This window comes from Siphateles boraxobius, unplaced genomic scaffold, assembly GCF_051911475.1.
Source record: "Siphateles boraxobius isolate OS27281-9 unplaced genomic scaffold, OSU_SipBor_1 137, whole genome shotgun sequence".
In the NCBI taxonomy this organism is placed as follows: Eukaryota; Metazoa; Chordata; class Actinopteri; order Cypriniformes; family Leuciscidae; genus Siphateles; species Siphateles boraxobius.
The window spans coordinates 1657501-1682127 of record NW_027508741.1 but is presented as its reverse complement, the minus strand read 5'-3'; the positions used below and the strand labels follow the sequence as shown (position 1 = coordinate 1682127).

Below are 24627 nucleotides of genomic sequence, written 5' to 3'. Positions count from 1 at the left end.
TTGCACTTTCAGGGAGACATGGGCCTAACACATTCAGCCAGTTGGAACAGAAAAACACACCAGAATAGGTCTGTTTAGCAAGCAGGATTTGATGGCCGCATTCCTACACTTATAAACTGCAATTCAATGTGGAAGTAATCCAAGTATTTAGAATACGTTACTCAGATTGAGTAACGTAACGGAATACGTTACAAATTACATTTTTGGGCATGTATTCTGTATTCTGTAATGAAATACGTTTTGAAAGTATCCTTCCCAACACTGGACATATGATAACAAAAAAATGAACTGTTGCTAAATTTGATGTTACATTGTGTGTGTAAATGGATCGGCTTGGACGAGGTGCTGAAACCCAATGCACAGGACAATAGAGACACTGGAATCAAAATATTCATGAAGCTGAAAATACTGAATTATTTTAGACTAATATTCTTGGACTCTTTTACTGACTAGATATATTTAATAAAATAAATGTATAGGCCACTTTTACTGGTAAGAGAATACATTTGGTATAATCAGGACACAGATATTCCCCCATTGCATTATTATACATTATATTCAACATTATTTATAGTGGTTTATTGTAGTACTGACAGCAAAACTTTGAAAACTTGAATTTTTTCTCACAGTAATTTTTATTTATTTTGGGTGAAATATCTACAATACATATTGTTGCATTTTTGTATTGCGATATATTGTAACACGATATATTGTTAGTTACATCCCTATCTCTGACTGTTTAGGATGGATAGTGTAGACATTGAGACGCAGGGATCGAAAGTCATTGGAGAAAAGCCCCGCCCACACGTGACAGGATTGGTCACATGTTTGTGATGTAGGAAACAGGGGCAGTTTCAAAACACATATTTGAGACCGTCTTTGGTACACTGCAGTTTTAAAGAGAAAATACTCAGAGGAATTTAGCTTAGAAAACACCACATTGACATAAAAAAACCACATTAAAAACTTGACTTTCACCACAGGGGGACTTTAAGACACTAGGGAAGGAGCTGCAAAAATTGCCTCGTTGCAAAACATGAACACAAAAGCTGGTCTGAGAGACGGAAATTGCCATTGCTTCTCAATTCCTATTCAACTGGGTCTCTGCAAATGCCATGGGCATTAATGAGCATCCAATCAATGATGAGTAATAGGGTCATTTGCTGATTGCAAGCACTTAAGTAATTAGCGCTAATAACACTCTGAATGTATTCCAATTGTCTTTGCCATTGCCTCGCTATAAAGAAATACTCGAGTCGTTTTGCATATCTGCAGGTCCTAAATACGTTTTTTAGAGGGGAAATATTTCTCTCCTAAAAAAAAACAGATTCCCGAGGCTCCAAATTTCATTTCAAATTTTCCTGAAAAGTGTCAGAGTTGCGACAGGCCGGAGAGTAATGTGTGCAATATTCAGGGACGCAGTTGCACAGATGATGCCTGAATATGAGGAATAATTCAAACCCACCATCAAAGATCTCCAGAATATCAAACTCTTTCTCCGTCTGGAAGAGTTCAAAGTGCAGTGTGATGTTGTAGCCCTTCTCCACGTTGATCATCCATGAGCACATCTGAAGGTTGGGGTAGCTGTCGGGATAACCTGGACTCAGGATTACACCCGTCGAGTCGTACAGAACCTCGTTGTCGGGACATTGCACTGCGAAGAAACCAAACGAACATGTGTTAAATACTGCAAAAACCAACACAGACTCACTGGAAACACATGCATGAGCCGCAAAAAGGCTAACTGAATTTCAAAATAACACAATCCACATTAAACCCGATAGTGTTAACAAAAGCCAATGCATTTTCTGCATTTTAGCTTGCGTTTACTTTAAGCTCTTTATCATGTGACGTGCAATGCTGTACTGATTGAGCTAACAAATAAGGAAAAAAAAAGGCTTGTTATTTCATGCAAATGTCAAAAAGTATTAGTTTACTAATCATGCATTATGGCATAATCATAATTCTAATTAGTGTGAAAAGGAATACGTTTTGCTGGTTTTATTGCCAGTGTTCATTTCAGCTGGAAACTGCAGTGGACTGTAATATTTTGTGTAAAAAAAAAAAATATATATATATATTTAGGTAGATTCATATTTTTCAAGCCAGTCAATGTTGGCTAAAACATCATCTGAATACAATAAACTACAGTATAAACTGATTGCATCAGCATGTTATATGATTATATATTTCCCGAATGGAACCATTTTCACTTTATCATCAATTTATTTTACACTTTACCCCCGAAGACCACTTATAATGTCAAGCATAAAATAAATGTTTCTTGCCTCATAATTTACTTTTAGCCAACATGACAAGTTTCCTCTGACAAGTAATTTGTTGGTTCTCACTGAAAGTGAAAATGTGACATCACTCAATCAGAACATTTTATGTTTAATAAACAGCTTTGTGGAGTGCACTTTTGCAGAGCTACTCAACACGATGCCATAGGAAGGAAAACTTCAATTCCCATAATGCACTGGGCATGTTGCCGGCCACGCCCACTCTACTCCTATTGGATAAGAGTCAAAAACCGCCTTGCTTTAGTAGGAAATACTTCTTTGCAAACGTTTAGTCATAATAGTGTGATAGTGAATGTTTGAGTTAATTTCGGTTCTGAGTTGAAGGCTGCAAAAAATCGTAAATATGGAGAGAATATGAAAAACCTGGACGAGCATGAACATTTACATATTTAAACATACTACTGACAGTGCAACAATACAAAGTGGGTTAAAAAATAGATAAGTTACACTTTAAGCTTTAAGGCGCTGATATACTTCAAGCTCAAACTGGTGTGACAATTTGAAACGAAATCAGTTCAGTTCTTTTAGCATTTGTTTTGATTCTGTAAAACTGTTGCTCTGGCTGGTAAACACCTTCAAACTCCCATTGGCCGATGGTGATGATGTAATAAGTGGGTGTGGCTCTGAGGCTCCACCTTCTTCGGTTGATTACTTCTGTTCAGTCCGTTGAGGTCAGACACGAGTAAAAACATGAACACGCTGGAGAGACGCTTTATAGTAGAAACTGGAGCTGTGATTGTAATTAACTGACACGGTTTCTCATTTTTAAATATGTAAAGCTGCTTGCTTTTAAACAATCTGCTGTATGAATAAAAGTGACGTGACTTTACTCAGAGCTGCTGCAAACATATTCACATCGCTATAATCAGATGCTTTTTGAACGGCTGTTTCTCACCACTGTGTTTTTTAGGTTTTTCTTTTTTTTTAAGAGTAAAGCGCAGCAGAAATTTACATATTCATCTAAACGTCGCTCTCAGCAATGTGGATGGCAGCTGTTCATGTATCTTTTACCCTTAAAGTCCCCCTGAAGTGAATAATTGTATCCCTTAAAACTCATCTTTGTTCACCAAGTGACACATTTAAACGTTTTTCCTTGAAAAAATATCCTGAATTTCCTTAAAATAGCGTGAATGTAACTCGACACCCTTGCCTCATTTAGTATGCGTGGTTCTATGAATATGCAAATGAACCCCGCCTCCACTCACTCACTCACTCACTCAGAGATCCACTGGTTGACGATCACACGTTGATCTGATTGGTTACAAGGTAGTTTGTGACGTCAGAAACACCAGCGATTTCAAAGCGTGTTTTTGAGACTGTCTTTGGTTCACTGCAGTTTTAAGGAGAAAATACTCAGCAATGCTGTCGACTTATGAATTTACACATGATTTAAGCACATATAAACAACATTAAAAGCGTAATTTTTTTCACCACTGAGGGACTTTAAGCGAAGAACGAAAAAACTTCAGTGGGCCTTTAAGCACAACTCCACTCCAAAAGAGCCTAACAACTAGCGGCAGAGCTAACGACTTGCGACACGACATCAGGACGAACACACACACACACACACACGAGACAGCGTGTCGAATGCGCTGCCAAACTCACCCTGGCACACAGGAGGAGGAGCGTCCATCTGGAGTCTCTCGCCCAGCCGACAGGTCAAGATCTCGGACCCGAGCAGCGAGAAGCCCGGCAGGCACCGGTACCTGATGATGTCTCCTGTTAGGCAATCACACACACACACATCTTTCCCACGGCAGCTAGTGCTCAACAACACATTAGCTAATTAAGACCTGACCGCTTACACACTCCTGACAGTAATGATGACAAATGCAGAGCGTCGGTGTTATTTTCCCCACAGAAAGAGGCATTTTCTTTCACATTAAATAAGAAACGCTGGATTGTGAAGGTGGGCACTTTCTCGATGCGTGACAAATCTACACAAACAAGTGATCATCAAACGTTGTTCTTGCGTGCTTCGACTAGTCTTAGATATGGTCTGTTATTTTAACAAGGAAATATAGTACATATGACAACTGGGTTACTGGGTTTTAGTTCTTGTTAATGTTAATCTCACAGGGAACGAGTATCATCCATTGATATGAGGTTTTCTTACCAATCATATATTCTTTTTACTTATTTGGAGTAACTTTTTTATTTTTATTTTTTGAACATAGATGTAAGTGGGTTGTTGCAAGTATGTAAGCACATGGTAGGAGTGTGTGAATATGCGTGGTCATAGATGTACTGTATGAATGTAAGTATAAGCATTGCACATATGCATAATTATATATGTACATATAGTTTCTCTTTATGTATTTGTGTATATATAGGTATATGACATTTAATATATATATATATATATATTTATGCATAAATATATATTTAATGTATATAATTTGTATGCATTTTTTTGCATTGTTAATTTTATTTAGTCATTTCATTTTCTTTATTTTTCTCTTTTCTCACGTTTATGTATTCATACCTTTACATGTCTTTATTTACGTATTCAGTTCAACATGTATGACTTATAACTATAACAAGACTATTATACTTATAACATTCAGGAATGAACACAATGTAAAGTCTTGTTTCAACATATCGTATTGCTGTTAATGGTTCACTGTTTATGTAAAGCTCAATAAAGAACAAAAAAGTGATAATAAATGTAAAAAAACCCATAATTGTTCTTACCGATCTGGAATTCCTCATCTTCAGCCAGGACTTCTGCGTTGGCGACGAGCGCGGGAGGTTGACAGACACGGAGTTGGTAAGCTGGGAACGAGATGGCGAGATACGTGATGTTTAGTGCTCGTTTAAGTGATAACGCTTTGAAAACAACCCACACAATTACATCTTAAATCATCACACCTGTCACTGGAGTTTTTCTTAATGCACAACACAATTACACGAGAGTATGAATCATAATCACAGTCTCAGCATCTGCCTTGCCAACACTCATTATGCACATTGTCTAATTGCAATGAGTTTCTAAAAGAGGATTATATACATTAATAACTTCTATTACTGGTGTGTTATGATAATAATCACTATTTTGATGTAACATCTTTTGAAGAGGTAAGATGTTGAGCAGAACATGTATTATTCACACATATTAAGAATTGTTTCTACAAACTACATGCTTTAGTGCAGAAATGCTGAGAAATTATGTTTATATACATATTCAAAAAGAAAGATAATACTATAATATTAAAAGTGTTTAATTTCAATGCAATCATTTTTGCTAATAAATGTAATTAAATGTAAAGTAATATATTGTTCATGCTAAACAACCTGCTAAAAAATATTATCAAAATAATACACATGTGGTTTTGCTGTAACTTAAAATGTAGTAATTTAATTAATTTGCTTAATTTTTTTAATGTTGACACAATAAATGAAAACATTGCAGATGAATAAATAAAGTTAAGGTGTTTTTTTTTTAAATAATATAATAAAAAAAAATAATAAAAAGTATTTTTTAACTGTATGAAATATATTAAATGAACCTGCTAATAAATGTAAAAATTTTCTGTAATTATCATTGATTATTATTAGACAAAACATTATAAAAATGGCAGCATGTAAAAGTAGAATTGATAAATGAACTGAAGAGTGTTTTCATGCAACCTGCCGACACAAACACAAGGAAGGTTGTAACATAGTTAAGGATTTGTTTAAATGAGTTTTCATCCAGCAAACGCTCTCAGTATCTTAACATCATGAAGATTTACACACAGTTAAATGACCTCTATAATATTAGACGGCACCACTGATAAACAAAAGCACATCTCATTTAAAATTCATCATCAGGAGAAACAGAAAAACTCAGCTGTTACTACGCTTACACATTAAAAGCAATTTCAAGCTGGAGAATGGGCATTTTGGCAGCTCTGGGACCACAAGCATCTTATTTTATTATCTTTTAAAACTCTAACGAGCTTTGTGCTTTGCAGCTCTTGACTTAACTTCCTTATGCTGTATTGCTTTATCGGTAAACCTCAAAAGCATCAGCAGAAAATATGCTAACGCACATATTATTGTCCTTTATCGAATAACACTTTCCCGTCGCAACGACAAAACGGATTAGAGAAATCTGATGGGGTTAAAGGTCATCTGTCGTGTTCAGATGCTATTTCCTCTGTTAAATGCTCTGTTCAATAACCTAGAGCATCGCAAAGCATCAAACGCGGAGATAACTGATTCTGGACACATGTTAATGCAGCATTGCATGCATCTTTACCAGGAAACACAAATGCATATTTCATTGTAAAACCAGAAATAATTGGCAAAATTGAAGTAAATTCTAATTAAAACTAGTGCTGGGCTACGATTAATCGTGATTAATTGCATCCAAAATAAAAGTTCGTGTTTACATAATATATATACGTGTGTACTGTGTATAATTATTTTGCATATATAAATACACACATATGCATGTATATACTGCATTTATATTTGTACCAAATTCATATTATAAACAAATGTAAATATTTTATATATAAATAACACATTTTTCTTAAATATATACATGCATGTGTGTGTATTTATATATACATAATAATTATACACAGCACACACACACATATATTTTGTAAACACAAACTTATATTTTGGATGCGATTAATCGTTGCCCAGCACTAATTAAAACCCATGCATGTTAAATGCAAACTCTGTCCAGTCTCCATACGCATCTGCCTGTACGATACACACAATATAGTGCATTTCCAACCGTAACTTATGAGGTTTCATAACAGCAAGGATTGTGCCTGAGAAGCAGCTGCGTATGTTTCTACTCCTGCTCGTTCAGAAATGGGTGTTATTACGGATGATGGAAGTTTCCAAACACATTACAGCGCCATCCGCGGCAATAATCGAAGCCATTTTCCAAAGAAACAAGTAATATAATTTCTAGCCTGTGTTTTTGAGAGCAGTAAAACAAAAAGTAAGAGAGCAGAAAGCAGCAACGTGAAACACTTCTAGGAACATAGCTTTTTTTTATATGTATTAACGGTTTATACTATTTTATAGTTATTAATATTCAATTCTGCTTTTGTGTTATTCATTTTCAGGAATGAATGTCTGATTATTTAAATGTAATTGGTATTTTGTCCTAACCCTCAACACACCATTGGTAAACCTCTTTATATATTTAGCCTAATTTTTTCAATATATGAGCCTTATATTCTGGTTTTAAATTCAGTTTATTTGGAACAAAAGACTTTATTTTTCAACTCGTGCATGTGCTTCCTTTTCATTAACTCGTCTGATATGTGACCGGCTTAAAGTGCAGTAAACGGTAAAGCTATTTGCACCACAATCTAGTGTGTTTATTAGTATAATGATAACTTAAAATAATATGAAAACAAATAATAGGTTACAACATCAAAAAGCAGGTATGAACAGCTAAAATAATGTGGGAGGAGTCTGCACTGCACTCGAAACCAAATCAATCACAAACCACAGCCAATCAGAAGAGCGTGTGGGCGGAGTCTGTCTGTAAGCACACTGCAATCGCAACCAAATCAATCACAAACCACAGCCAATCAGAAGAAAGTGTAGGTGGAGTCTCTCTGTAAGCGCACTGCACTCGCAACCAAATCAATCACAAACCACAGCCAATCAGAAGAGCGTGTGGGCGGAGTCTGTCTGTAAGCACACTGCACTCGCAACCAAATCAATCACAAACCACAGCCAATCAGAAGAGAGTGTGGGCGGAGTCTCTCTGTAAGCGCACTGCACTCGCAACCAAATCAATCACAAACCACAGCCAATCAGAAGAGAGTGTGGGCGGAGTCTCTCTGTAAGCGCACTGCACTCGCAACCAAATCAATCACAAACCACAGCCAATCAGAAGAGAGTGTAGGCGGAGTCTCTCTGTAAGCGCACTGCACTCGCAACCAAATCAATCACAAACCACAGCCAATCAGAAGAGAGTGTGGGCGGAGTCTCTCTGTAAGCGCACTGCACTCGCAACCAAATCAATCACAATCCACAGCCAATCAGAAGAGCGTGTAGGCGGAGTCTCTCTGTAAGCACACTGCACTCGCAACCAAATCAATCATAAACCACAGCCAATCAGAAGAGAGTGTAGGCGGAGTCTCTCTGTAAGCACACTGCACTCGCAACCAAATCAATCATAAACCACAGCCAATCAGAAGAGAGGGTGGGCGGAGTCTCTCTGCAAGCACACTGCACTCGCAACCAAAACAATCACAAAACACAGCCAATCAGAAGAGCGTGTGGGCGGAGCCTCTCTGTAAGCACACTGCACTCGCAACCAAACAGATAAGCACAAAATCAAATTCATAAATATTACACCATTTCAACATTTGGAACATCTTTGTTTTAGAATACACTTGTTCGTTCTTGTTTCTTTTAATTTATTTTCTATTTTCATGATCTGAGGTGAATGATCCATCACTGCTTTAGTACGGCTATAAATGATAGTCAAACTTACATTAGATGCTTTTAACATCAAATTAAGCACATAGATTATAATTGTCACACTTTGTAAATTGTTGTTCCAGCCACAACTTCGCAGAAACAGAAGCCGTTTCTAAAGTAGAATTGTCGATGGTTAGGACAAAAACTCTGATTGACATGGAAAAGATGCTTTTTAATGCGTGTCACGGCCTTTAAATACACTGAAAGGCTTGAACATTCAAATCTGAATGGCTGCACCTGCTCTTTTGTTAAAAATGAGGTGGAAAGATAATAAAAAATTGAATCATTTCCATGGGTCTAGTCTTTGCATCAGTTTGAGGTTTAAAGGGATAGTTCACCCAAAAATGAAAAATTAGCCCATGATTTACTCTCCCTCAAGTCATCCTAGGTGTTTATGACATTCTTCTTTCGGACGAATACAATCAGTTATATTAAAAATGTCCTGACTCTTCCAAGCTTTATAATGGCAGTGAATGGCTGTTTCTATTTTGAAGTCCATAAAAGTACATCTTTCCATAATAAAAGTGCATCAATCCATCATAAAAGTGCATCTATCCATAATAAAAGTGCATCTATCCATCATAAAAGTCCATCTATCCATTATAAAAGTGTATCTATCCATGATAAAAGTGCATCTATCCACCATAAAAGTGCATCTATCCATCATAAAAGTGCATCAATCCATGATAAAAGTGCATCTATCATCATAAAAGTGCATCAATCCATGATAAAAGTGCATCTATCCATCATAAAAGTGCATCTATCATCATAAAAGTGCATCAATCCATGATAAAAGTGGATCAATCCATCATAAAAGTGCATTAATCATCATAAAAGTCCATCTATCCATCATAAAAGTGCATCTATCCACCATAAAATTGCATCAATCCATCATAAAAGTGATCTATCATCATAAAAGTGCATCAATCCATCATACAAGTGCTTTAATCATCATAAAAGTCCCTCTATCAATCATAAAAGTGCATCTATCCATCATAAAAGTGCATCTGTCCATCATAAAAGTGCATCCGTCCATCATAAAAGTGCATCTATCCATCATAAAAGTGCATCTATCCATCATAAAAGTGCATCAATCCATCATAAAAGTGCTTTAATCATCATAAAAGTGCATCTATCCATCATAAAAGTGCATCCGTCCATCATAAAAGTGCATCTATCCATAATAAAAGTGCATCTATCCATCATAAAAGTCCATCTATCCATTATAAAAGTGTATCTATCCACCATAAAAGTGCATCTATCCATCATAAAAGTGCATCAATCCATGATAAAAGTGCATCTATCATCATAAAAGTGCATCAATCCATGATAAAAGTGCATCTATCCATCATAAAAGTGCATCTATCATCATAAAAGTGCATCAATCCATGATAAAAGTGGATCAATCCATCATAAAAGTGCATTAATCATCATAAAAGTCCATCTATCCATCATAAAAGTGCATCTATCCATCATAAAAGTGCATCTATCCATCATAAAAGTGCATCTATCCACCATAAAAGTGCATCTATCCATCATAAAAGTGCATCAATCCATGATAAAAGTGCATCTATCATCATAAAAGTGCATCAATCCATGATAAAAGTGCATCTATCCATCATAAAAGTGCATCTATCATCATAAAAGTGCATCAATCCATGATAAAAGTGGATCAATCCATCATAAAAGTGCATTAATCATCATAAAAGTCCATCTATCCATCATAAAAGTGCATCTATCCACCATAAAATTGCATCAATCCATCATAAAAGTGATCTATCATCATAAAAGTGCATCAATCCATCATACAAGTGCTTTAATCATCATAAAAGTCCCTCTATCAATCATAAAAGTGCATCTATCCATCATAAAAGTGCATCTGTCCATCATAAAAGTGCATCCGTCCATCATAAAAGTGCATCTATCCATCATAAAAGTGCATCTATCCATCATAAAAGTGCATCTATCCATCATAAAAGTGCATCTATCCATCATAAAAGTGCTTTAATCATCATAAAAGTGCATCTATCCACCATAAAATTGCATCAATCCATCATAAAAGTGATATATCATCATAAAAGTGCATCTATCCATCATAAAAGTGCATCTATCCATCATAAAAGTGCATTAATCATCATAAAAGTCCATCTATCCATCATAAAAGTGCATCTGTCCATCATAAAAGTGCATCTATCCATCATAAAAGTGCATCTGTCCATCATAAAAGTGCATCTATCCATCATAAAAGTGCATCAATCCATCATAAAAGTGATCTATCATCATAAAAGTGCATCTATCCATCATAAAAGTGCATCAATCCATCATAAAAGTGCTTTAATCATCATAAAAGTCCCTCTATCCATCATAAAAGTGCATCTATCCATCATAAAAGTGCATTAATCATCATAAAAGTCCATCTATCCATCATAAAAGTGCATCTATCCATCATAAAAGTGCATCTATCCATCATAAAAGTGCATCTGTCCATCATAAAAGTGCATCTATCTATCATAAAAGTGCATCTATCCATCATAAAAGTGCATCTATCCATCATAAAAGTGCATTAATCATCATAAAAGTCCATCTATCCATCATAAAAGTGCATCTATCCATCATAAAAGTGCATCTATCCATCATAAAAGTGCATCTATCCATCATAAAAGTGCATCTATCCATCATAAAAGTGCATCAATCCATCATAAAAGTGATCTATCATCATAAAAGTGCATCTATCATCATAAAAGTGCATCAATCCATGATAAAAGTGGATCAATCCATCATAAAAGTGCATTAATCATCATAAAAGTCCATCTATCCATCATAAAAGTGCATCTATCCACCATAAAATTGCATCAATCCATCATAAAAGTGATCTATCATCATAAAAGTGCATCAATCCATCATACAAGTGCTTTAATCATCATAAAAGTCCCTCTATCAATCATAAAAGTGCATCTATCCATCATAAAAGTGCATCTATCCATCATAAAAGTGCATCTATCCATCATAAAAGTGCATCAATCCATCATAAAAGTGCTTTAATCATCATAAAAGTGCATCTATCCACCATAAAATTGCATCAATCCATCATAAAAGTGATATATCATCATAAAAGTGCATCTATCCATCATAAAAGTGCATCTATCCATCATAAAAGTGCATTAATCATCATAAAAGTCCATCTATCCATCATAAAAGTGCATCTGTCCATCATAAAGTGCATCTATCCATCATAAAAGTGCATCTGTCCATCATAAAAGTGCATCCATCCATCATAAAAGTGCATCTATCCATCATAAAAGTGCATCAATCCATCATAAAAGTGATCTATCATCATAAAAGTGCATCTATCCATCATAAAAGTGCATCAATCCATCATAAAAGTGCTTTAATCATCATAAAAGTCCCTCTATCCATCATAAAAGTGCATCTATCCATCATAAAAGTGCATTAATCATCATAAAAGTCCATCTATCCATCATAAAAGTGCATCTATCCATCATAAAAGTGCATCTGTCCATCATAAAAGTGCATCTATCTATCATAAAAGTGCATCTATCCATCATAAAAGTGCATCTATCCATCATAAAAGTGCATTAATCATCATAAAAGTCCATCTATCCATCATAAAAGTGCATCTATCCATCATAAAAGTGCATCTATCCATCATAAAAGTGCATCTATCTATCATAAAAGTGCATCTATCCATCATAAAAGTGCATCTATCCATCATAAAAGTGATCTATCATCATAAAAGTGCATCTATCCATCATAAAAGTGCATCAATCGATCATAAAAGTGCTTTAATCATCATAAAAGTCCCTCTATCCATCATAAAAGTCCCTCTATCCATCATAAAAGTGCATTAATCATCATAAAAGTCCATCTATCCATCATAAAAGTGCATTAATCATCATAAAAGTCCATCTATCCATCATAAAAGTGCATTAATCATCATAAAAGTCCATCTATCCATCATAAAAGTGCATCTATCCATCATAAAAGTGCATCTATCCATCATAAAAGTGCATCTATCTATCATAAAAGTGCATCTATCCATCATAAAAGTGCATCAATCCATCATAAAAGTGATCTATCATCATAAAAGTGCATCTATCCATCATAAAAGTGCATCAATCGATCATAAAAGTGCTTTAATCATCATAAAAGTCCCTCTATCCATCATAAAAGTCCCTCTATCCATCATAAAAGTGCATCTATCCATCATAAAAGTGCATTAATCATCATAAAAGTCCATCTATCCATCATAAAAGTGCACCTATCCATCATAAAAGTGCATCTATCCATCATAAAAGTGCATCTATCCATCATAAAAGTGGATCTATCCATCATAAAAGTGCATCAATCCATCATAAAAGTGCATCTATCCATCATAAAAGTGCATCTATCCATCATAAAAGTGCATCAATCCATCATAAAAGTGCATCAATCCATCATAAAAGTACATCCATCCCTTTAATCCAGCTCTCCTCTATAGGTGGCGCTGTCACAGAAAACAGGAATATAATACAGCAGAAATCTGAATGTACACAATGCAGTTTCACGGCACAGTTTGAGCTGAATGTGTGTACGTCAACCGCGTATGTAAAGAACATGTTCTGTGGGCGTGAGGGAATGAGCCGGATAATCAACATGACAACAAGCAACACACACACACACACACACACACACACACACACACATACACACACACACACACACACACACACACACACACACACACACACACACACACACACACACACACACACACACACACACACACACACACACACACACACACACAATCAGCAACCTGAGCCGTGGTGAAGAGCAACACTAAAGCGGGAAACTGCTCACCATGGAAACGCAGAACAAAGAATCCGCTGGTGCTGAAGTCGCTGTGGAACTTTAGCAGGATCTGATTGGATGTGCTGTAAACGAACTCCTGAGACGAGCTCCCGCTGAACTGCCCAATCTGTGGAGATGTTGGGTCAGGGCCGTCCCTACAGGAGACAGAAGACACGCGTTTAAAACATCCTCCACTTCTTCTGTTCGCTGATATAATACACTCTCTCTCATATAAAGAACAACATCTCTTTTCTGTCGCTCTCATTCAAAACCCTCAGTACTGAGTTACACTATTGCTTCTGAATCCTGTAATTCGTAATGTTTTTTAATTAGGAAGACGGGCCTTTATGAAACTATTTTGAAACCATCAGATTACAGAAAGGTAGAATAAACAATTAAAGCAATGTAGCTTTCTAAACTACTCAACTTTAGTGTGTCCTGCAGAAAATAATCGTTCATTTATGAGTTGAACCAGTAAATCATAAAATTATTATCATGGGAAACCTTTGAGCATGTTCATTAAATATATATGACAGATAAAGGATAGATATAAAGGATTGGTCTTAAGCTGTAACTGTGAATGTTTATTATTAAATTTTATAACAGATCAGCTACTTCAAGCCTTTATGTATAATGCATTATAATAATGGTGATTATAATACACATTATAATGCATTATATCGCTTCATAAATAACTGTAACCAAAGTAAAAATGCATTATAATATTTGCAGATTCCTTGTTGTATCTGAAACTGTTTGTGCATTATACTTTCTAAAGCTGTTCAATGAATATATAATATTATAACTGTGCTTACAATTATTCATGATGTACATTACAATTTATAATAAATGCATTAAAATACTTTTATAATGCATTATGCATAAAAGCTTTAAGTTTTACCACAGAGACTAATGTAAACTTTTCCTCTAACGTTTATCTTCAGACTTTTTGATGTTTATGGAAAATGTCCTCCTTGCCCCAATAAGAGTCACAATGTCATGGCCACAGATTTCGCACCGTGAGAATTAAATTATTAAATGAAACAGTGTGTGTTTCCACTATTGCACCTTGAAGTGTTCTGTATGTAAACCACCCTTCGCATGAGAAATGAGGAACAACAGTGTTGAGCTTTGAATATGCATTGATATGTAAATTTGAGAGGTCATACTCTATGAAAAATTATTTCTGAATACGCCATTCCTGGGGAAGGATTTACACTGAGTACATCAAAGCCTTTTATTTTGGAAAAGCAGGAAAAATCCTATTTTCCATGATGTGAACACAAGCGTCAACACTTTGCATCGCACCAGTCACTCCAGCACAGATGTTCACTCGTGGAGAAAATATAAGAGACAGAAATGTGTGAAACAAAACAGATAAAAGACTGAAAGTGTTACGCAAGTCTCCGATGTTCATGGACAAAGACAAACTCTCTGGTGGAATCCTTGACAAATCACTTTGATGGATCCAAACTCACTCTTGGTAATTGTTTCTTTTATTTTTTACAGGTTTGAAACAGTAGCCCTCAATAACGCCATCAACAAACAGCGCTTTTCATTTAGTCTCAAATAAAAATTGCTTGGCATTGAACTCGCTAGACATCGCCCAAAAACAGGATGTTTATAATTTGTTCATCACTGGCCATTTAACAAACATTAATTAATTATTTAAGTAAATAAAATTAATACATTTATGGCAAATGTGAAGTTGTTGTTTTTAAATCTAATTAGTAGTAGTAGTAGTAGTAACAACTATAATAATAATAATACATATAATAATACATATAAAATATTGTATTGGCCATTTAAAAACAAACAAACAAACAAATAAATAATACAAAAACAAATAAATGTCAATTGTACAATATAAAATGTTGTTCATGATAAGTCATTTAAAAACATAACAAACAAACAAACAATAAATAAATAAAGAAAATAATTTATCTATGGCGATTATGCAGGAGTTGTTTTGCAATCTTCTTCTTCTTATTATTATTATTGTTATTAATACCAGAGAGTTTGTCCTTGTCCATGAAGAAGTGTCAAGTGGCTGGTACAAAAGCAAAATGTTAAATAATAATAACAATAATAATAATAATAATAATTATTATTATTTGTCACAAGTCATAATACTGACAAAAATATATTGTTCATCATCGACCATGTAAAAAAACAATAACAATTGTACATTATAAAATATTGTTCATCATCAGTCAATATAAAAATATAACAATAAATAAATAAATAAATAAATAAATAAATAAATGAATAAATAAATAAATAAATAAATTGCAATTGTGCCGTTGTTGTTTTGCAATCTAATGGTTATTAAATTATTATTTTTATCATATTAAGAAAAGTAATTATGAATTTGCATAAAATAGATTATAAGTGACGATGATCAGACTCTGAAACAGTAAAATAATCATCATCTCTATCCTGAAGGTTATTCTGTGAGCATAACTGGTGTGTGAGCGGTGTGTGTCCTGTGGTTATATGAGGCTCGTGTTTAGGTGAGATTCTTCTGGCAGGACTCGTACCAGATGGTGATGTAGTCGTAGATGGGCTCGGTGTTGAGCACGCTGAAGTTGATGTGGATGCCGTTGCCTGGAGGGACTCGGATGCTCCAGATGCAGTCTTTCAGATTGGGGTAATCGGCCGGGTGTCCCGGAGAGTAGATGGTGCCGTTGAGTGCGGTGATATTACCACCACAAAGAGCTGAAGGATGACCAATCAACACAGAGAATCACAATTATACAGATACAACAAGCACTAATGCAGCGGCGTCAAACTTACGTTCAGTTTAATGCATGCAGAAAAGCATTCATATATGGTCCACATTTACCACTGAAGCTTGAATAGAATTTACGGTAACACTTTACAATAAGTTAACATTAGTGAACATGAACTAATAATGAACTAATGCATGTATACAGCATTTATTAATCTTTGTTAATGTTAATTCGAACATTTACTAATACTTTATTAAAATCTTGTTAACATTAGTTAATGCACTGTGAACTAACATGAACAAACAGCTGTATTTTAATTAACTAACATTAACAAAGATTAACAAATACAGTAACAAATGTTTTGCTCTTGGTTAGGTTATGTTAGTTAGTGCATTAACTAATGTTAACTAATGAACCTTATTGTAAAGAGTTTAATTAAAACCTTTATGGCCTGGTTTCACAGATAGAGCTTAGATTAAGCCAGGATTAGGTATTTTTTTTAAGTATTAAATTTGGTTATTTTTCTACACACAAAATAACGTCACAATGCCGGTCTTGGCGCATATTCTAATAAACACAGTCAGTTACGTTTTAAGTGAACGTAAATAGTTAAGAAAGAAAACACGTGTAACAGTATATTGGACCCGTGCGTCAGGTCTTAAAGCGACAGCAGACTAAACTATGAGTAAAGTGAAAGCGGGGGAATGTTTCAGTATTTTCTGTGAGAAGGGCTAGAAGGCGAAAGGTTTGTTGGGTACCGTCACATCGAGGCACAGGATGGTTCCAGTTGCGGCTGATGCCATGCAAACACGTGAGCGCCGATTCCCCCAGAAGTGTGTATCCCGGCAGGCACTGGAACGAGATGGTCATTCCCACGCCCAAATCACTGCCGATCACCAGTCCGTTCCGGAAGGGCCGCGGATCCGGACACCTCTGCAGCTCATAAGCTGAACACAAACAACAACTGTGTTATTTTACTTATGAGCAGAAGGTTTTATCCAGTGAGAAGCCATAATGAAAACCAATATCAAGTAGGCCGTGTTACAACCAAAGTGTTTTTAGCCAGCTGAAAACGCTAGACACTGATTTCGCAGATAATTTGTTTCATACTAAAAATGTATTAGTCCCGCCCTTCCTCCACTGTGATTGGACACCTGGTTAAAAAGTGACAGTGATGAGCGCTGCGTTTTACCCAAAGTTGAACATTCTTCAACTCTCGGCGACCTGTAAAAAACGGGGAGCGCTCGGTGCTTCAGCGTGAAAAAAACGCTCAGCGCCTTGTTACCCTCATGGTGTTGTAAAAACGCGGCGCTCCCATTGAAAACAATTGAAAAATACGCCAGCCGCGTGAAAAAAGCGATTTGGTGAACACATGGCCTTATATAACAGGGAAATGTTGGGTGTATCAAATTATAAGTAATGTAATCAGATTACTTTTACAGATTACATCAATGTTTTCATTACAGAAAGCCTCTGTGCATTACTTTCAATTTCCTTTAACATGGACAGCTGTCAGTTACTTAGTTGATAAAGTAACTCGGATATATTGTTGTAAATTTAAAATAGGTGTAAACTTACAAGTAACTTGAGTTACCTAATCAGATTTCTTTTTTTCAAGTAACTCAGGACTCGACATTAAATCCGCCGACCTGCCAAATGCCGGTGTGTTTCAGTAGTGGCGTGTAACTCCTACTAGTTACTTTGGCAGGTTACCTCACATAACTCCGCCTCTCAGTACTAAATTGAGTTCTTTTTCACTGGTTATTATGCTTGAACAGTCAAATAAAACACACAAAATAATGTCAATATGCCGGTTTTAGCAAGAATTCTCGTCAGTTTTATTTTAAGTAAACGTAAACAGTTGAGAAAGTAAATGCATGTGTAACAGTATAATGGATCTGTGCGTCAGGTCTTAAAGTGACAGTAAACTAATATACCGGCTGCCATAAGGAACACCAATATCAATTATATAGCCGGGCAATGTTGGGTGTAACAAATTACAAGTAATGTTAGTAAAGTAATCAGATTACTTTTTTACAGATTACTTCAATGTTTTCACTGAAGAAAGCCTCTATGCATTATTCACGATTTCTCTTAATATTGAGACAGGAGAGCTGTCCATTACTTATTTGATAAAGTAACTCAGATATTTTGTTTATAAATTTAAAAGCAGTGTTGGGGGAACACATTATAAGTAACACGAGTTACTGAATCAGATTACCTTTTTTTCCAAGTAACATCCTGTAAATTTCATGAACTTGACATTAAAACCTAACAAATGCATCAAACATGTACATTTGATTATGCAGGAACTTCTCCTATGGCTTCAGATTGCAATAGAAATTATGCAAGACAAAGTTCTAAACTAGTTTAGTTTAATTTCAATAAACTTATTGTCCATGATCTGGAAAATGCTTAGACAATTAACATACATAATTATTAAAGAAAGCATAAAATAACTTTTAATTCTAAGTAATTTAGAGAACATAAAGAGTCATAATTATCATCTAAAAAGAAATGTCTAAACTTAGCAGACTTGTCACAAACACACACTCAAACACTGGTACGCATGCAAGCACGCGCACGCACACACACACACACACACACACACACACACACACACACACACACACACACACACACACACACACACACACACACACACACACACACACACACTACAAATGTTGTGACTAATACTGAAAAGTTCTGTCAAAGCAAGCAGTTTCACTGAGGATGAGAACTTCTATTTATAACATCAAAACCTCAAGTGAAGAGAGACATCTTACTGTACGGGAACCATAAAGTCAGAACAGTGACACATTCCTGTTCTCTAAACCACAAAGACACAAGGGGTGGAAAATAAAAAATAGACTTTTAAAACTTCTGAGTAAATCTTACTAGGGATTTGAGGGTGGTTGTTCCGTAATCACTTACTACAGTAAAAGCAAACCTGTCTTCAGGACATCATGCATGAACAAAAGGGAAGAGTTTATCACTTAGATTTAGAGGTCTGTTTGAATCTCTAATCATACAGTATTAGCAATAGTTAACGGAATGGTTGATTATGATTTCACTTTTTTAACTTTAAATAGTGTGTAATGTTGCTGTTGGTGCATGAACAGTATCTGCAAAGCTGCTGCGCTGAAAGTTCAACGTAAGCAGAGATATCGTATTTTTAAAAATCAGGAAGTTTAATGTCTACAAAAACGACTCGAATGGGACTACAACGAGATACTGCCGGGTTTTATACGTAACTAACCCATAAATTTACATCAACCCTCCCTCCGGAATATGCAAAAAAGGGGGCGTGGCCATATTTCTGCAGCTTTGTGGAAGAGGAGGAGTTATAGTGGAGAGCAGTAGCCATGCCGTCGAAAGTGTATTATTTTCACCCAGCTGTCAGGTCTTCTGTGTTCGGCCTTCATACGGACGCTGTAGTTCGTCAACAATGGCTACAATTTATGTTTGATTATGTTCCTGAAAATTACAATCGTAATTTAGCTCTCTGTGCTGCGTATTTTACGGAAGACAGCGTCCAGAATCTCCACGAATTCAATGTCGGATTCAACAACAAACTGTTACTAAAGCATGAAGCAGTTCCAACTTTAAAACCAGAGGCAGCAGTTGTTGGGCCACAACCTGTAAGTAAGACTTAATCATTTTAAATGTATTTGCATGTATAATTTCAGACGTAATGTTTTAGTTTTATCAAGGACGTAAACAAATGCCAGCGCTGGCTTTAGTAGCCACTTAGTTATGCTATTTCGTGTGTCTATGACAAACGCGTACAAACATTTTGGACCTGAATTTGTAATTATGTACTAATTTTGTAAATGTATTTTCCATGTATACTTTATGACGTAATTTTTCGATTTGATCAAGAACGTAAACCAATGCCAACGCTGTTTAGCTAGTTAGTTCTTTGCTATTTTGTGTGTATAAGACAAACGTGTATAAAGTTAAAAAATTATATGTAAATCGCAACAGCAAACTTCAGCTGCTGTTATCAGATGTGTTCACGTTCTGTTGGCATTTTCACACAGTTGCCACATGTACACCTAAAGAAAATGATACACAGAGTAAACTAAGTTTTGTGAATAGATAAACGGTTGTTCATTATATCGATAAAACAAAAACTTTAAAAAACGCCATTACTCTGTCATTTATTCAGTTATATTAAACATTTAATCAGGAGAAAACCGTATCTCAAAAGCTAACAAGCAGCAGTAGCATTTTCAAGCGTATCGAAAGTCTTATATAATAATAGTAGAATAGAATAATAATAATGATTCAAAAATGAATCATTCAGAAACATACAAAAATGAATCATTCATTACCATTCAGAAACGTTTTGTAAGAGCCGTGTTTGGGGAGGTTCTGCTTGACTCTCTTCATTGCCGCTTTCTGGGTCTGATTCTGGCTCAAGCTGATACGCAGTATTGACACCATTATTTACATTTGACCGGAGCACATGCAGCTTTCGCCTGTAAAGGTAATGGCCGTGAAGTTTCCTACGCAGTTTAGCCAATTGCAACACAGCGGCCCAACTAACCAATCTGAGCCCATTGCCTGTTTCACCGGGATTGGTTTCATAGAATCAGGAAGTCAACCGGTCGTTCAAATGACAGAGGAGAAAGCGGCTTACAACAAAGGTGAAATTTATGAAAAATAAGGCTTTAAAAAAAACAACAACTCGAAGACATGTTACATTAGACCCCATAAACACAGTCATGCAAAGACAAAAAGCAGTAAACCACCCCTTTAAAAGTTACGACGCTAAAAGTTCAAAGCAAAGAGAGATATTTTCTTTTAAAGAAATCGCTTTTTAAGGACAGCAACACATTTTTTAATGGTGTTTTTACGGCCCGTGGAACTACACGACATTCCTCCCGGGTTAGTGACATCACTAACCCTAAAATTTACATAAACCCCGTCCCCGGGAACACGATTTATAGATTATCATGACAGCATATGCTAATCAATAACTAGAAGATACTGTAATTAACTCCATCAGTAAGCATTCATAAACGCTCTGTTGCTCTACATGTTGTCACTTCTTCTCGAGTCTCTCCATCTTTGTCGACTCCGGTTTGAACATATAAAGCTAAACATTTTTGAAATCTTCAGTGCGTTTGTGTGAGGTTATCGTAGCTGCTAACACACACACACACACACACACACACACACACACACACAAGCTCTCGAAGCTCCGCCTTCTGCGCCGGGAGCAGCAGCTAATTTGCATTTAAAGGGATAGACACAAAAACTGCGTTTTTGCTCACCCTCAAAAAGTGACGATTTTAACATGCTATAAAACATATCTGTGGGGTATTTTGAGCTAAAACTTCACATACACACTCTGGGGACATAAGTTACTTATTATACATCTTGTGAAAAGGGCATTATAGGACTCCTTTAAGCTTTCCTTAGATAACAGTACAGTCAAAATGCCGCTTTTAATTGAAAAGACACTGATATTATTTTTAGGCTATCTTTTAATGCTGTGTTGTAGTTGTTAGCATGGTCAAATCCTCTCAGAAAAGCTGCGTCTTTAAACTCATCCCATTGAAATCACCACAGCTAGACATACACATTCCCGCAAGCAACGTAATTATACATGGCTTTTCCATTAAGACCGATCAGTCGACCGATCTATTGAAGTACTAATATCTGTTTTATACCAATGTAATGCACTGACAAACACCAATCACAGTGGAGATGAGAGTCACATGATGAATCAAAGCTCATCACAAGTAGCTTTTCGACAAGCTGAGAAAATGAATACTAATATACAGAAACTGCACTGTGTGATTCACACAAACACTGAACACCATCATGGTAACACACATGGCATTTTTAAAAAGGTAATAAACATTAATTTAATAACATTAAATGTAACATAAAACCCTAATGTACATAACTGATTAGAAAAAAAAAATCATGAAGAAACACATTTCAACAAAAATACATCAAATGTGAAGCGAAAGTTTCGGTTTTTCACTGTAAATTATACAATGACTTTAACAATTTAAAAATTAACGGTATTTTACTGTAAAATTACATTAAATGTACAGTTAGATCTATCACAGTTGTTCACCGTATATAGTACGGAAAACGTTCTGTTAACCCGTTTTTCACCGTAGCATTTTTACAGTATTTTACCGTTAAAATCCCGATCATTTTTCCCAGTGTGTGGACAGGAGAAGTAGGTCTAATCCGTCTTACCTTCGTAGGTGATGTGGAAACCGGGCTTGTTCTGTGAGTAGTCGCTGTGGAAGAAGAAGCTTGTCTCGTGGGTCGTGCTGAAGAAAGACTCGGGAACCACAGGCCCACTGAACCTGTCGATCACCGAACCCGAGTCCAGCGTCCCGCCACGCACTTCCAGGTAATCGTGAACAGACTCCGTGGAGAAGTTCAGGAACTGCAGGTGAATCCCTGTTCATGAACAACAGGAGGAGAGATGAGGCGTTTAACAATCAGACGCTTGAAGAAAAGAAGAAAAATGGGGAACATTTTACAGTAAGGTTCATTAGTTAACATTAATGTATTAACTTCACACTAAAAAAAAATCTGGTTTGTTTCAACCCAAATTTGGGTCAAATATGGACAAACATAGCCATTTTTTAACCCAATGGCTGAGCGCGTCCATATTTGACCCAAATTTAGGTAAAAACAACCCTGCATTTTTTAGAGTGAACATGAACTAACCATGAGCAATACAGTTGTTACTGTATTTGTTCATCTTTGTTAATGTTTGTTAATAAAAATACAGCTGTTTGTTCATGTTAGTTCACAGTGCATTAACTAATGTTAACAAGATTTGAATAAAGTATTAGTAAATGTTGAAATTAACATTAACAAAGATTAATAAATGCTCAAATTAATAAGTGCAGTTCGTTATTAGTTCATGCTAACTAACTTATGTTAACTAACGGACAGAATTTTAATATATGTCAATATATGTAAATTACATAATATACTGTAATGTCAGTGCCCATGTATGTCTGCTCCCGATATGAGAATATATATATTAAAATTCATATATATAAAACACATAGACATATATGAAACTGCAAAATATTGCAAAAATGGCCGTTTTCATGTAAGTGCCATATATTTTCCCGTATATGCACATAAATGTTAAATATATGTAAGACACATATATCAATATATGCATGTACTTATTTCAATGCATCAGTATCACATGCATGTTTGTTTACATACATTTATTAAATATGTGGGAAAAAATATGTATGTCACATATTTTTACTTAATGTTGTCCATATATGTGAGAAACCAATACTATACTGTAATATATGCAGATATATGGTATCATATATGGATGAACTCAAATATTTTCTTCACATGTTCGGACACATAAATGTTCATATATGTTGCAGGCATATATTGTGTTGTCAGATAAGTCAAATATATGTATAGATATACGTCATGCTATTTAAAATATAAGTACATATATGGCCATATATTCCATTTTTGTATGGTTCCCAAAAAATTTGGATACATGTTCAAACGAAAGTTACAGGATACAAACCAAAGCCGACGGGAAGTTTAACCGTCCAGTTGCAGTCAAGCCCACTGGGATAATTCCCAGGAAAACCGGGACTCAGGATAACTCCACTCATCTCGGACAGGAATCCTCCACACTGAGCTTCAGATTCAGGAGTCAACAGAGAGTCAGTGAAGAACATGCACACATTACTGTATATCACACATGCAATGCTGAGAGTAAGAGATTATCAATCAGATATTACAAAATCCGTTACAGATCTAGTGATACACAAAAATAACTCATTTGCACACTTGTGTTCTCGCTACATGTATATTTTAAATGACATTAGATGATATATCTTTCAATATTGTTGAACATTTCATATTGTTGTGATGAAACACATGAAACAATAAAATCAAATCAGATGAAATGCCACAAACGCCACAGTGTTTTAAATTAAACTTTTGAATCCACATTCAATCGCTCAATTTAAAGAAGTAGCATTAAAATGAAATTAAATAAAAATAAAACAATAAATACATAAATTATTTTTCAGTTCATAAAATGAAACGCCACAAATTTAGTGTTCTACATTAAATTGAGCTTAACTTTTAAATCCAAAGTCAATTGCGGAGTTTAAGGAAGTTGAAGTAGAATGGAATTAAATTTAAATAAAATTATAAATAAACTTTTTTTTAGTTTTCAGTATCATACATGCAATGTAAAGCCCAATGTGATACTGAGAGAGAGAAATGATCAGATATTCATCAAGTCCAAACTC

The 24627-nt window shown here is 35.3% G+C and overlaps 1 protein-coding gene across 1 annotated transcript in view; it reads right to left on the bottom strand.

Annotated features, from left to right (window-relative positions):
* The window catches only part of csmd3a (CUB and Sushi multiple domains 3a), a 307148-nt gene that overhangs the window by 138719 nt on the left and 143802 nt on the right, over positions 1 to 24627 (bottom strand). The window contains exons 34-41 of the mRNA XM_077229908.1: positions 23889 to 24005; positions 22562 to 22771; positions 17092 to 17280; positions 16142 to 16319; positions 13611 to 13756; positions 4998 to 5078; positions 3909 to 4022; positions 1466 to 1654 (exon numbers count right to left, since the gene is read on the bottom strand). Of these exons, the coding sequence (XP_077086023.1) occupies positions 1466 to 1654; positions 3909 to 4022; positions 4998 to 5078; positions 13611 to 13756; positions 16142 to 16319; positions 17092 to 17280; positions 22562 to 22771; positions 23889 to 24005 (1224 nt within the window). The remainder of the gene's footprint in view (positions 1 to 1465; positions 1655 to 3908; positions 4023 to 4997; positions 5079 to 13610; positions 13757 to 16141; positions 16320 to 17091; positions 17281 to 22561; positions 22772 to 23888; positions 24006 to 24627) is intronic.